Consider the following 15,868-nt stretch of genomic DNA (forward strand, 5'->3'; position numbering starts at 1 on the left):
TAATATGCGTGTCCATGGGAAAAGATGAAACACGAGCTCCAGTGAGACCTGAGTCTTTTAGAATATCTAGGAAATATTTTCTTTGACAGAGAAAAATACCTTTAGGAGATCGAGAGACTTCAATTCCTAAGAAATATTGTAAGCGACCTAGATGCTTAATGGAAAAATGAGAGGCAAGACGTGATTTAAGAGAACAAATGAAGTTATCATCTGTGCCAGTGATGATGATATCATCAACATAGACAAGAACGAAAATAGAGGTAGAACCCCGATGATATATAAAGACAGAATTATCACATAGAGATTTTGTAAAGCCTTCAGCTAACAAAACCGAAGAAAGTTTGGCAAACCATTTCCTAGAGGCTTGTTTAAGGCCATAGAGAGATTTATTAAGGAGAAAAACTTTAGACTCACCTTTGGGAGCTAAACCAGGAGGTATTTTCATGTAAATTTCTTCATCCAAATCGCCTTGAAGAAATGCATTGTTGACATCCAACTGATGGAGAGACCAACCTTTGATTGCTGCAATTGACAATAAAACACGAACAATGACAAGCTTATCTACAGGTGCAAAAGTATCATAATAATCAATACCTTCTTGTTGAGTGTAACCCTTTGCAACAAGTCGAGCCTTGTAACGTTCAATGGTGCCATCAGAATTGAACTTGATTTTGAAGACCCACTTGCATCCAATTGCCGTCTTACCAGGTGGTAAATCAACCTCAACCGAAGTATTATTTGCTTGTAAAGCAAGGATTTCTTTGGCCATAGCTGCGCGCCATTTAGGACATTGAATGGCTTGGGAAAATGATTTTGGTTCAGCTGTGAGGAAAACAACAGCCAAAAAAGCTTTATGAGTTGGATTGAAAGTATCAAATGATAGAAAATCAGTCATGGGGTGGATTGATGTAGAGGGACAGATTGTTGCAGCACAATGATAGTCCTTCAAGTATCCAGGAGGATTCCTGGAACGAATTGGCCTAGGATTCACAACTGGTGTTGGCAGCACAGAAGAGTTTGAAGTCTCAGAAGGATGAGACGAGATTACAGTACCTGAAGAATCAATATGTAATGATGATGGTGCATGAGATACCACAACTGGTGTGACAGAAGTGTCTGTTGAACTTTGTTTAGAAAACTCGTCATAGTTAGGAAAAACACGTGGAGTTGATGATATAGTGGAGGGGTCCAGAGTGGAAGAACCACGTGGAGTTGGAGATACGGTAGAGGACTCCTGAGTGTGGGAACCAACTGGAGCCGTAGAGATCGGATGAGGTGGAATCCCAAAATGAGAGAAATCCTGAGTTTCAGGATTGGGAGGTCTGGGAACTGACAGACGAACTGTCAGGGGAGAATACAGGCGAAGATGGAGATGAAAAAATTGGATCGAAATCAATGTACTCAGATTGTTGAATAGGTACAGAAAAGGTGGGATTGAGTTTGTTCACAACATCATGAAAAGGAAAAGTATTCTCATGAAATACAACGTCTCTGGACGTATATATGGATTTTGATTCTAGATCATAAATAGAGTATCCCTTTTGACCATAAGGATAACCAATGAAGATGCCAGGCTTGGCATGTTGATCGAATTTGTGAGAAATTCGAGTGTTTCTTGCAAAACAAAGACATCCAATTACACGCAAGGATGAATAATATGGCTGTTTATGCAGGAGCATTTCATGTAGAGTCTTATGAGAAAACACAAGAGTTGGTAACTTGTTGATAATATATGTAGCAGCAAGTACACATTCACCCCAAAAAAGAAGTGGAAGATTAGCTTGAAAACGCAATGCTCTAGCTACATTGAGCAAATGGCGGTGTTTCCTTTCTACAATGCCATTTTGTTGCGGAGTATACACACAATTAGTTTGATGTATGATTCCTTGTTGGTGAAACCATGATTGTAGTTCATTGGATTTGAACTCGGATCCATTATCAGACCGAAAAGTCTGGAGTTTAGGATTGATACCAGATGAAATGGTAGAGATCTTTCGACCAAACTGTTTGACAACAAAGTTGAAAAAATAATGAAGATATTTTAAAGTTTCTGACTTGGATTTAATCAAAAATACCTAAGTGCAGCGCGAATAATCATCCAAAATTGTCAAAAAATATTTAGCACCAGTCAGAGAGGGAGTTGAGAACGGTCCCCATATGTCAGCATGAATCAATTGGAATGGATGTTTAGACAAACAAATAATTTTATTAAACTTGAGACGAGTCTGTTTAGCCCGAGGGAACACATCGCAACCATGACTACATGAAGAACCAATGAAAGGGAAATTACGAGATAAAAACTTAAAGCAATCCACACTCGGATGTCCTAGACGACAATGCCATATATCAACAGGCTTATTTGCAGCTAATGATAAAGAAAATGGTTGAAAACAAAAGTGATATAGGCATGCCACATGCTTACTCCATACAATCACTTTGTTGGTTTGACGATCCTGAAACACACAAGATTCGTGTGAGAACTAAACATAGCAATTAGATGTGCTGGTTAGTTTGCTAACGAAGATTAAGTTGAACTTAAAACTTGGAATATGAAATACATTTAGCAATTGAACATGAGGAGATAAATTCACAGTGCCAATGTGTGTCACAGATGTATGTGTACCATCTGGTAGCTGAACAGTGAGTGGTTTATTAACCACAAGATGAGAAGAAAAAAGGGACAAGGAAGAACAAATATGATGGATTGACCCACTGTCGATAATCCACATATCATTAGAACAGGAAAGAGACATACAATCAAAATGATCATATGGTGCTACATCTGTGCGATCATTATCAGCTTCAAGTAGAGATAACAGGCGTGCATACTGGGCAGCGCTTATAGCTGGTGCAACAGCCGGGGTTTGAGTGATAGCAGCGACCACATAAGGTTCTAAATCCCTCGGCTTGGGCAAGTCTTTTGGGTACCCGTTAAGCTTCCAACAGGTCTTCTTAGTGTGACCGTGTTTGTTACAGTGGTCACAAAAGGGCCGCTGTCGTTTGTTGTTTCCAGGATTTTGAAAAGGCCTTGACTGACGAGGATCGAAGCTGCGAGAGACATTCAGGGAAGCAGAGTCCACAGAAGGAATGTAAGAAGAATTGAGTCCTTGCGAGAGACATGGTTATATATCTTCGCAGGTGTTGGCATGGGTTCCATAAGAAGTATTTGACTACGCAGGCTTGAAAACCTATCATGCAAACCCTGCAAAAACTCCATGGAGCGATCCTGACTGTGATGACTCATATAGTTATTACCTGCTCCGCATATACAAGGTTCAATTGGTCGAAAAGCATCTAATTGATCCCAGAGTGATTTGAGCCGGGTATAATACATAGCAACACTCAGATTCTCTTGTTTCAACAAAGCAATAGATTGTTTGATAACATATAACTTTGACACATTATGATGAGAAAAACGAGATTTGATTTCTAATCATTGTTCATATGCCGAGGGGAAGTTCTGAGTACTTGAACGGATTTCTGGATCCACGGAATTAGAGATCCAGCTACTTACTAAGTCATCACATCTCGTCCAGTGAGCGAGATCTGATGCATTAGTTGGATTTTTTACCGTTCCATCAATGTATCCTAGTTTTACTTTTGCACTTAGTGCCTTCCTTATACCTCGCTCCAGGTGCAGTGGTTTTCACTTGTGAGCAAGGGAGAATAAATGACTGATGTGGGATTATCAGAAGGATGCACATAATAGGGAATGGTAGGAGATAAACCAGTATCCTTCTCTGGAATGACAGTCGAAGGGGAAGATTGATCGTCTCCATTAGTCATGATGATGATGTTGTAGGGGAAAAAAATTAACCTAGCTCTAGATTACCATAAAGAAAATTGGGTAACACAGGTTTTGGTTTCTCACACAACAGTATGAAGGTTGATGATTTTATTATGTATATATACTGATTGTTTTTACATAACAAGAGTAAAGATCCTAATACTATAAATATATCAAAGGAATTAAATATAATTACAACATATTCTTAATCACATATAATCTTCTCTGCATGCATTGAATTTCTTTTCATATTCTTCTTTGCATGACATCAATCACGTATTATCCATCATGTACTAATCTTCCTTCTATGTTTAGATTGCATGTACTAATCTTCTTTCCATGTTTAGATCATTGAGTAATGGTAGTGATTGATATTATATTTCTTTCTGTAAATATGTATACGTGAACAAATTTATCAAGGGACTGATAAATCTAATACAGAAAGGAAGTTGCCGTAGCTCCAAGGGGCATGCCAAGATATAAGAAAGGAAGGTTATCAGTAGCACATCCTAATTCCGAAGACCAAACAGATAACTCAGGCACATCACCAATTGCTATGAGCCTAGTTTTTGAAGTATTAACCTTAAGGCCTCCAATATATTCAAAACACTAGAGAGCCGAAAAAAGACTATGTAATTCCTCTTTGCTGTGATCTATGAAGAAGATATTGTCATCAAAATAATGCAGGTGATTTACAATAATACTAGAAGAAGTTACCGAGAAGCCACTGAAGAGGCTCAGTTGTGAAGCTCTGTCCATGTATCTTGAGAAACCCTCCATGGAAATATTAAAGAGAAGAGGAGAAACTGGACAACCTTGTCTTACACCCCTTGAACTAGTGAAGTAACCAAAAGAAGAACCATTGATTAAGACTGAAAAAGTCGAAGTAGAATAGCAAAACCTCAGCCACTTACACAGTTTTCTACCAAATCCCATTTGATGAAGAATAAACTCCAGATATCTCCAGTTTATCCTGTCAAAGGCCTTTTCTAGATCAATTTTACAAATTATCCCAGCCTTGCCAGAAAGTAGTCTAAAATCCACAAGCTCATTGGCGATCAAAGTACCATCTATAATTTGTCTTCCTTCTATATAAGCACATTGAACCGGGGAGATAAGTTTGTCCATTACCAACTTGAGTCTTGAAGCTAACACTTTGGCGATTATTTTGTAAACACTAGTTTAAAGATAAATAAGCCTGCAATCCTTGATTGTCTCAATTGTAAAAAATAACTCGATATTTTTTTTGATGCCCTAGACTAGTGGTCCTTAGATTACATCCAAACTCCTTAAATTGTAGTGGATTTCAGCAATTACAGGGTTCGAACTCCTACCTCCGCAGTGGGAGGGAGCATGCCAACCACCAGACCACTTGGTGATTGGCCAAAAAATATAAGTCGATATGAATCCCCAAGGAATGGGGAAAAGTCGACAAAATGGTTGACACCGGTAACCGAACTCCGTGGTTTAAATATCGGCCGATAGTATATGTGTCAGTAAGAATCTGTCCATGTCACTCTGATACAGACGAGTCACAAAGACGGCCAATACGGGTGGCTGCTGTTCTAATTAGAGGTCAACGGATTTTTATTGGGGGATTCGAACGGAGTATTTCCTTTTCCATAGTCAAGGTTTGGCCGGAAACCCTGATTGTAACCAAGTCTTAGCTATTCGTTGTCGGCTAGCTCAAGAACAAAGCAGGAAAATTCAAGTTTGTTCATGCAACCTAAGTTTGAATCTTCGGAATATTTTTGTATAGGTTCATGCATGCATGAACAAAGTCAAAGTGGTCTTTCCTAAACGACCACTATGGATCGGAGGGAAGAGATCCCCCTATTATTACTCTAAAACCAATTCAAATTTTCCCGTTAAAATAGAACGTTAAACACTCTTCGCCATTTACTTTGTTCGTTGTGTTTTTTCCACCACATACTAATTTTGTAAAACATGTTTTCTCTGTTTTATCCAAAGAAGTCAAACTAATAAGCATGCAAAATGAATGAAAAAGAAGATCAAAACTAAAAGATGATCATAACCTTAATTAATAGTACAAATTAAGGCTATCCAAGAATACAACCCTTTTGAAGAAGAGATGATGATGAACGTAGCGAGATATAATAACAATAATCTATCCTCGATGGTGCCACCTCCTTTTAATCCAAGACCTTGGGAAAACTTGAAAAACTCAACAACAAAAGCAGGTGTTTGTAGTTATGCAACATCGAGTTCATTTGTAATTTCAACTTTCTCCATTTGTTTGGGCGTCTCTTTGATGACCAAATCTCTTAATATGATGTTATTACGATTCCAACAACCTCGTCTCATCCCAGAACTAACTGTACGTATCAATCTTCTTTGTATTTGCTATGAGATTACTTGCATGATATGTGGAACATCCAGAAACTAACTTAATTTTTTTGTGTGATATCTCTTATTAATTTTACCATGTGTTTGTGCATTTGCTTAGCTTAGAAGAAGAACATAATGCTGCTACTTGATCTAATATTAATCGACGATCACCGTCTTATCAATGCAGGTGGGAATAATGCTAGGAAACTTGGCCTTCATGTCTGAATTACTGGAGATGGTAATTCCACAATTGGTTAGTTCATTGGCCGAAATGGGCATGAGTTGTTACTTGCTAGTTTTAGGGTTAGAAATGGACCTAACAGTGTTAACAAAGAAACCTAATCGCGAAGAAATCGTAGCTTACACTGGAATCATTTCAACATTCTTAATAACATGTGCGATAACACCTCTTATAAAATTAGCAAAAGATGCAAACACTATTGGATTTATTTTCTCGATTTCTATAACTTTAACTGGTACTTCTTCACCGGTCTTAACCCGCTTGATTACGGATTTAAGAATTAGCAGATCAGATATTGGACGACTAGTTATCGGTGCGGGACTTCATACAGACATGGTAACAATGCTTCTAATTTCGTTGTCTTTGGTTTTTCATCCTTATAAATCGAAGCAAAGCAGTCAAATGAAACTTAAAGAGGGAGTGCGTGTAGTTGTTGTATTGGTTCTTATTATAGTATTTCTGTCGACTGTCTTACCCATTTTTGTAAATTGGGTGAATGCAAGAAACCCAATTGGGAAACCCATGAGAGGATCGGATCTTGTTCTATTTGTTGCTACCATGATGATATTATGTAATGCTGGACCTACAATGGTTGGTTATAGTCCTACCATGGCTTCGTTCTTGATCGGGTTAGCATTTCCTAGAAAAGGAAGATTATCGAAGATGATGATCACTAAAATCAATCAAATTTTGAACTTAATTATGTTTCCATTATTTTTCATTTGGGTTGGTGCATTGGCTAATTTTGGTGAAGTGAAACCTGATGAGTCATTCGTATGGGTCAAGCTACTATTTTTATTCGCAATCGTTACGATAGGGAAGGTGTTTGGAGCTCTTCTTGCTGCTATGCTTTTGGGGTTTCCTTGGCATGTCGCAGTTGCGATTGGATTCTTTCTAAATGTTAAAGGGCATTTTCACATCTACGTCGCTGCTTATGCTCTGGGGGTAAGTCCCAACTCCTAGCTAAATATTCTATTTTTTGGCCTGATTTAATGACTTATTTCTATACTCTTACACTTCAAGTAGGAAGATCTCGTGACAACTGGAACCTACATTATGATGGTATTGTTGGCCATGGTCACCATCGCATTGATTCCATTAGTTGTAAAATTAATGGTAGAGGGAGCCAGAAAAAGGTCGCCATACCGACAAATGACCCTCCAACACTTAAATCCGTCAACTGAGCTACGTATCCTATTAGGCATCCATGGACCTCAAAACATTCCATCTATGATCAACATAATGGAAGTCTCAAGGGGAAATAAAGCAACAAGGATTGGAGTTTATGTTACAGATATGATTGAAATCAATGACTGTCATTCGACGATACTTGCTACTGAAGTGGAAAATCGTAGTTTAGAGAATACTGCGATGGCGGATGAATCAGTGGTGAACATGAGAGAACAAATAACAAATGCCATATTATCATACATAGAAGAAAGTGGTAAAGGGATCAATGTACAACGATTACTTGCAATATCGACATTTGCTAACATGCACCAAGATTTATGCAATTTGGCTGAGGCAGTGCAGGCCTCGTTGCTTATCTTGCCATTTCATAGGAACCAAAGACCGGATGGAAAGATGGATGGAGTTCACCATGGGTTCAGATATGTGAACCGTAAGGTACATGATACTTTTGCTAGCTAAATATGTTGTACCGTTATTTAGACACGACATTACTAACCCCAACACAGGCTTCACCCCATTCCCACAATCCAGTGTCTCTCCGCAACTTGTTAGTTAGCAGCCAGGCTCCGCAGAACACGTTCTACGTTGTGGCAAAATTCCATGGGTTTTATTTAAACTTACGTTGGGTATCTTAATGTGCATAGCAGGTTCTTCGACAAGCCCCATGTTCAGTAGGAGTGCTTGTGGACAGAGGTCTTGGAAAGAATCAGCAAAGATCAGCGCCAACCGCATGTATAGAAGTTGCAGTTGTTTTCATCGGAGGAAAAGATGATAGAGAAGCATTATACTACGCATCACGCATAGCACAACATCCTTGTATTAATCTAACAGCTGTTAGATTTTTAGAAGAAACAAGTACAGAAAAATCATCAACAAAAAAAAATAGAAAAAAACTACGTTCGGTGATAAAAATGGAAGAGGAAGAAAGGAAACTTGATGACGAATGTTTTACTGAGTTTTATGAAAAATCACTGTCGCAGGGAAAGATAGGCTACCTCGAAAAGCATGTTATTGATGCGAAAGGTACAGTCTCGACATTGAAATCATTTGAAGAACATTATGCTTTGTTTGTTGTAGGAAGAGGAGGTAGAGTTAATTCAATATTAACTGCTGGGATGAGTAGTTGGGAAGAGTGTCCTGATTTGGGTCCGATTGGAGAAATTCTTGCTGATTCTGATTTTTCTCTTTCGGCTTCTGTGTTGGTTATTCAACAACATTGTTTAGATGGACTTGAAAACGAATTTACAGTCATGTCAATCTGAAAGGTTAATTCATTTTTTCCTCTTTATATAGTTGATAATAGTATTAGCGGACGTCGATACTGGTTGCTTAGATTAAGATGCAGCTTGCTTAATGGTGGAGATGATGAACGCAACAGCGTATATTCATAAAGTTGTCTCTAAAGAATAGAAAGAGCAGTTATTTCTTTCAACGAACGAAAACAATCAAAATAGAAATCAAAATAGGAATCATTTCTTCCTTGGCTACATGTTTTTTCGCCACACGCAATAAGTGCCCGAGTTGAGTGAAACAAGGCTCTCCACATATTTTGGTTCACTCATTGCCATTGTAACACCGCCGGCATCAAATGTTGCAAGTCCTCTTCCCCTCTTTAGGTCGGATAAAACAACATCTCTTGGCTCGTTCATTCGAATCTCGCCATTCTGGGATGCCCATTGCGGCCACTAACATAGATTCCTGTAGGAGCGAGATTCTGAGCTAACTGTAAACATTTTAGTCCAAGATTCTCCGACTCCATTGTCAGGATTTTCTTAGGGAATCACTGACAACCGCAGAATAACGAATCTTGAGATATTATGATGAATAATAAGTAAACCAAGCACAAGCAACTATGAAAATACGAGAAAGATAAATCAACTCACAAGACACAAGATTTATAGTGGTTCGACCAATACATACAACTTGTATATATTGTCTACGTCCACTTTGAGCCGCACCAACTCAAATCCACTATGAAGAAAAACGAGTACAACGTCGTGTGAATCCCAGCAAACCCTTGGTTACACTGCAACAATTACCCGAGACGATAACCTTGTCTCTTGTTCCTCACCAATATGCTCCCACAACGAAACCTTAGCTTTAGCCTAAAAGCTATACAAGAAATCTCTCACCGATCTCTTAATCGTTTTCTACACAATACAATTATACAAGGCCTAATTACCTATTTATATAGGTTACAAACTTGGCCACCAAGAATTCTAACCGGTTTAGGAAACCCTCTTCCCTAAATAACCACGACTAACTATAGGAAATAATAATTAGTCTTCAACAACTAACAATCTCCCACTTTGAAGACTCATTGATTGTCTTCAATTCTTCTTCTTCTTCAACTTTGGATTTGACGGTGCTAAAACATCTTCTTTGTCAGTGCGTCTCCCCTCCCAGATCCTAATTCTGAGAGACCAACTAAAGCCTTGCAGAGCTTTATCTTGTCTGATGTAACTCCCTTGGTAAACATGTCCGCCGGATTCTTCGAACCAAGAATCTTCTCGAGCTTCAACTCTCTTTCTTCTAAGAGATCCCAAATGAAATGATAACGAATATCTATATGCTTCGTCCTAGCATGATATGCTGAGTTCTTGCCTAAATGTATAGCGCTTTGACTGTGGCTAAACAGAACACTATATCGTTGTTCCTTTCCCAACTCATCTAACAAACCTCGTAACCAAATCATCTCCTTGCTCGATTCTGTTACTGCTACGTACTCCGCTTCCGTAGTAGACAATGTCACCAACTTCTGTAAACGTGAGTTCCAACTCACTGCATCTGACCCCATAGTATAAAAATAACCGGTCGTACTTCGTCTTTTATCTACATCACCCGCAAAGTATGCATCCACATAACCCCTCAAAATAGAACCACCTCTTCCATAACACAATGGTATGTTTGTATTACCTCTCAAATACCTGAGAATCCACATCACAGCTTCCCAATGTTGTTTTCCTGGGTTGCTTGCATATCTATTCACTATTCCCACTGCATGTGCAATATCCGGTCTCGTGCACACTATAGCATACATTAGACTCCCAATAGACGAAGAATATGGTACGTTAGACATGCACTCCTCTTATTAATCTGTCTTCGCACACCGCATACTTGAAAGACGAATTTGACTTCCAAGTGGAGAACTATCTGGTTTAGCATTCTACATATTGAACCTTTTCAATACTCGCTCAATATATTCAGCCTGAGTAAGCATAAGTACACCCTTAGCTCTATCTCTTATGATCCTCATACCAAGAATCTGCTTTGCTTCACCAAGATATTTCATAGCAAACTCACTTGCTAATTGTTTCTTCAAATTCTCAACTTCTTGTAGAGATGTTCCGGCAACCAACATATCATCCACATACAGTAAAAATATGATGTAGTCAGAACCATACCTTTTGAAGTAACAACAATGATCTGCATTACACCGTGAGTAACCACCTCTATGCATGAAGTTATCAAACTTCTTGTACCATTGTCTCGGGGCTTGTTTTAAACCATACAAACTCTTCTTTAGCTTGCACACCATATCTTCCTTTCCTTTTACTATGAATCCTTATGGCTGCTTCGTGTAAATTTCTTCATCTAGGTCACCATGAAGAAAGGTTGTCTTTACATCCAACTGTTCAAGGTAGAGATCTTCAGAAGCCCTAGACTTAACACTACTCGAATAGTAGTCATCTTCACAACTGGATAAAATAGATCGTTGTAATCAACACCAGGTTTTTGCTGGAAACCTTTCACAACCAACCTCGCCTTGTAACGAATATCTCCATTTACTTCAGACTTCATCCGATAAATCCACTTATTATGCAACGCCTTCTTACCTCTTGGTAATTTTACTAACACCCAAGTTCCATTCTATTCAAGTGAATTCATCTCATCTTCCATAGCAAGTTTCCACTTGCCTGAATCATCAGCCTCTAGTGCTTCTTTAATATCTTCAGGTTCACCTCCATCCGTAAGTAATAGATAATTCAGAGTATAACTTGGGTTTGGTTTTAGAGTTCTTGATGATCTTCGTACTTCTTATGGAACTATAGGTATAACTCCCACTGCAGCAGAAGTCTCTTCACCTTGTACTTCTCTGCCATCAACAACACCGTGCCCTTCTTGTACCATATTTTTCCCAGAAACATCATCAATATCGATATACAAATCCTTATCGACGTTGCTTGATCTGACATCTTCAACTTGTGTTGTTTTCCTGTCCTTGTACATCTTATTCTCATTAAAAGTGACGTCTCTACTTCTAATAACTTTGTGACCCTCGTAGTCCCAAAGTTTATACCCAAAAGCGTCATTTTTGTAACCAAGAAATATACACTTCTTTGCTTGAGCACCTATCTTAGACCTCTCACCGGGACTAAGATGAACATAACCAACACAACCAAAAACTTTAAAATAAGAAAGGTTTACCTTTTTTCCGGTCCAAACCTCCTGTGGTATCTTCATATCTAATGGACTACTAGGTGTCCTATTAATTAGATAAGCAGCCGTCTCCGTTGCATGTGCCCAGAAGGTCTCGGGCAAACCAGATTGCAACCTCATGCACCTAGCACGTGCATTCAACGTCCAATTCATACATTCTGCCACTCCATTCTCCTGTGGCGTCCTTGGAACTGTCCTCTCCAAACGAATTCCATTTGTAGTACAGAACTGTAAGAATTCTGTTTTGTCATACTCACCACCGTTTTCCGACCTTAGACACTTCAACTTCAGACCAGTTTCTGTTTCAACCAAAGCTTTCCACTTCTTAAACACTTCATACACCTCGAACTTATTCTTCATGAAGTAAAGCCACACCTTCCTTGAGTGATAATCAATAAAGGTGACATAATATTGGAACCCGCTGTGAGATGCAACATTAATTGGTCCCCATACATCCGTGTGAACCAAATCAAGTTTTGCACTTCTCAAGTCTCTTCCTCCTCTGCTGAAACTAACTCGTTTTTGCTTTCCAAGGACACAATCTTCACAAAAACTCATATCAACAGACATCACCTTAGGTAGATATCCTCCCGAACATAGAATCTTCATGTTCTTCTCACTCATGTGCCCTAATCTTCTATGCCATAAGTTAGTGTCTTCACCACTACTAGCCACTGCTAAAGTAGTTCCATCTGAAGTCCGGTATAAAGTATTGACTCTAACTCCACGAGCTAACACCATAGCCCCTTTCTTTACTTTCCAATTGTGTTTCGTTAACATAACTTCACAGTCATCATCACAAACTTGGACCACAGACAACAAGTTCTTCTTCTAATTTGGAACGTGTCGTACATCCTTCAATTTCTATGTCGAACCATTGACTTTCAAGATCACATCACCCAAACCGATGATGTCGCATGCTTCACCGTCACCTAAGAATACTTGGCCATAGTATCCTTCTTTCTAAGAGATCATAATACTATTATCACCCGTTGCATGGAAAAAACCTCCCGAGTCTATAATCCAAGACTCATCTTGCTTGTCCTCAGAGAGTAGTAGAAAACCTTCCGTAATCACCTTCTTGTTATCAACAAGGACCTTCACCGGTTCCGCAACTGCAACTATGTTGACCTCTTCTTGATTACCTTTGTTTCCACCATTATTAGCACATTTGTTTTCCGGACAATCGCGCTTGAAGTGTCTTACTTTCTTACACGCCGAACACTCAACAACACCTCTAGGCCGGGATTGAGATCTCCCCTTAGACTTCCCTCTAGACTTCCATCTGGATTTGTTGTTGTTGTTCCTATTTGAACTCCTGCCTCTATCTTCTTCCTGCGAACTTACACTACACCAAATTCCCAGATTAGTAACAGCAATTCGTAACGGCTTTTGTGCCGTTACGAAACTCCCGTTACAAATGGCCGTTACGAAAATTTCGTATTGGCTCCGTTTTCAAAACATTCGTAACAAAGGAAGCCGTTACGAATATTTTTTTAGGCGTGCTACTCACACGCTTGGTCATACCTGGGTCGTAACACTTCACCTTTTGTGCGTGTGTTGTTCACATGCGTGAAATTTTTTCCCACCCCACAGCAAATGAACTGGAGGATATTTCCTCCCACCATCACCCACCCATATTTCTCTCGATTATTCCACTCATTCCTCGTCTTCTTTTTCTCCGCCTCTCTTCCCTTGTTTTCTTCTCTAGAGCTGAAGCTTTAGAAGCTTAGATCTATAAGAAATCTATCTCACGATTATTCTCTAGAAATCTCTTGTGTAAGAAATCTCTTGTATTAGGAGTGACATTTCAGTTTGTTCATCATTTTTAGATCTGTATTAGGGTTTCAGTATGTTCATCTGAAAGAGAAAAGACAAACCCTAACCCAGTAAATCAAATCTATTTGCTCACCTTTCACCTCCCTATTCGAGAAACCCAGTATGTTTTTCTTTTCATCCCAAACACTTTTTCCCTCTCGCAGAAAAACCCTAATTTTTCTTTCTTTTTCTGTGTTTTGTTCGATGACTCCTCATTAAATTGAGTTCCGCTAATTTTGGGTTTTCAATTGTTCAGGTTTGCAATCGGATTCTCAATTTCTATTGAGTTTTGCTGATTTGTTCTATGCTTTTCTATGTTTTACTGTTGCAGGTGGTGGCGGTGGCATCTGAGGCATGGTATTCTACGATGGAGTTGGGTTTTGAGTAGGTGGTTGGTCTTTTCAGCTGGTGGAGGTTCTGTACTAGCAATTGTTGCATCATGAGCTGCAGGGGGTTGAGTAGATTCTGAAGAGAATGAAGATTAATCCAACAAATTAAAAGAAGTGAATGATTAAGATGATGAAGAAGATGAGAGTGGTGGAGAGGTTTGTTCATTGAAACTTTTAAGAGTATTATTTCATTATTTGCTTGAAGTTATTTGAATTTTCTTTCTGTTTTTGGTTGTTTGATTTTGCAGTAAGAAGATGAAGATGATGAGTAGAAGGAAAATCAGCTTTAGTACCCTTTTAATTTTGGTTTTCTTAGTAATTGTGAGGAATTTTCAATTGTTTGAATTGTGATGATTCACTGTTACTAGAGATGTAACTGGTTAACAGTTGAGTAGAGGGACTAGAATCACTCTCTTTGACTGTTTCAGTGCATTGCCTGATATTAAGTTTTCGTGTCTTTGTATTTTAAACTATTTCTACATTTAAAATATATGTTATTTTTGATGTGCTTCTTTTAGGTGGGTGTCATGAAGAAAGCTGTCGAAGCTGGAAAAACTAGAAGTGCAAACGGTACCCGCCAGGAGCTTATGAGAGTCCCTATGAAGATAGACATATGCTCCTTATGAAGTAATCTTCCTACTTTTACAGGAGGGATGTATATGATTTGCACCATGCAATCTTGGGTATATGGTCTTAGCTCTTAGGTAACTTCTTTTTGTCTATGTTTTAAATGGATGCATCTGAAATGCTAAATCGATGATATCCAGGTCTTCTATTTGCTGTACTTATAACTGGAGTTTTAACGGATGCAATCAAAGATGATGTCGGTCGACCACGACCTGACTTCTTTTGGCGCTGCTTTCCTGATGGGGAGGGGGTGAGTTCTCATAGCTTTTCCTTAAATTTTATTTGTCTTTAAAGGAGTTCATGATATAATCTTTGAAGAACAACTATGCCATACCCTTAAACTAACAATTAAGGGGATTTGACATTGACAGGTGTTTGATACTGTCACGAAAAACTTTCTGTGCACTGGAGACAAGAAAGTCATTAAGGAAGGACACAAAAGCTTTCCAAGTGGGCATACTTCGTGTAAGCAGCAAACCACTTTCCCCTTGTCATGCATTATGTGTATAAATGCTGTACTCATTAATCAGTTGTTGTCTTAGTTAATCGTTCTGCAGTTTAAATTTTAGAAGTTGATAGGACGTATAATTCATTTACTTCAAGTTTATACAGTTATTATTTCGGAAGTATGTGTCAATTTCCGTAGGCACAATCTCAAGCTTCCTTCTCGTTCTATTTCTTCTTTTCGACCCAATCATTGTTACCTGTTCAGTCTACAACCATGATTGAACATGAGTAGTTAGCGTATTATAACTATCCATCCCTCTAAAGTGCATTTCAGACTCCATAAAAGTGTGAATATTAGTAAAATAATCTATACTGTAACAGGTAAACTAGTGTATAATTAAAATATAATTAAAACTTTAAAAGATAATCTTACTATTAATCTTCAAACAAATTTACTGTATATAAAGGTTTCATTATGAAATGGTTGTAGGTACCCACAGGTAGTAGATAGTATACCGATGAAGTTAATCCTTGACAAAAAGTAGCAAGGGGTTTGTTATACACTAGGTTCAGCTGTTT

General features: G+C 38.5%; 1 protein-coding gene and 1 long non-coding RNA gene across 3 annotated transcripts; both read left to right on the forward strand.

The window, feature by feature from the left end:
• Positions 1-5,794: 5,794 nt before the first annotated feature.
• On the forward strand, positions 5,795-8,854 carry LOC113274774 (cation/H(+) antiporter 28-like). The gene is made up of 4 exons (XM_026524163.1): positions 5,795-6,125; positions 6,324-7,322; positions 7,404-8,003; positions 8,216-8,854. Exons 1-4 carry the CDS (start codon positions 5,880-5,882, stop codon positions 8,828-8,830), a joined length of 2,460 nt encoding a protein of 819 aa, XP_026379948.1. The 5' UTR covers positions 5,795-5,879; the 3' UTR covers positions 8,831-8,854.
• Positions 8,855-13,696: 4,842 nt separating this feature from the next.
• Positions 13,697-15,082, forward strand: LOC113273548. 2 transcript variants are annotated; one of them, XR_003322472.1, is made up of 5 exons: positions 13,697-13,947; positions 14,158-14,371; positions 14,464-14,536; positions 14,734-14,898; positions 14,983-15,082. It is a non-coding gene; the product is annotated as an uncharacterized LOC113273548 (long non-coding RNA). The 2 variants fall into 2 exon arrangements; XR_003322471.1 differs by having other exon boundaries at positions 14,464-14,898.
• The last annotated feature ends 786 nt before the right edge of the window (positions 15,083-15,868 follow it).

The sequence above is a fragment of the Papaver somniferum genome, chromosome 4 (genome assembly GCF_003573695.1).
Source record: "Papaver somniferum cultivar HN1 chromosome 4, ASM357369v1, whole genome shotgun sequence".
Classification (NCBI taxonomy): Eukaryota; Viridiplantae; Streptophyta; class Magnoliopsida; order Ranunculales; family Papaveraceae; genus Papaver; species Papaver somniferum.

Coding starts and splice junctions, on each gene's coding strand:
- LOC113274774 (XM_026524163.1), top strand. CDS start 5,880: ATGATGATGAACGTAGCGAGATATAATAACAATAATCTATCCTCGATG. Junction 6,126..6,323: donor GTCTCATCCCAGAACTAACT/GTACGTATCAAT, acceptor TTATCAATGCAG/GTGGGAATAATGCTAGGAAA. Junction 8,004..8,215: donor TCAGATATGTGAACCGTAAG/GTACATGATACT, acceptor TGTGCATAGCAG/GTTCTTCGACAAGCCCCATG.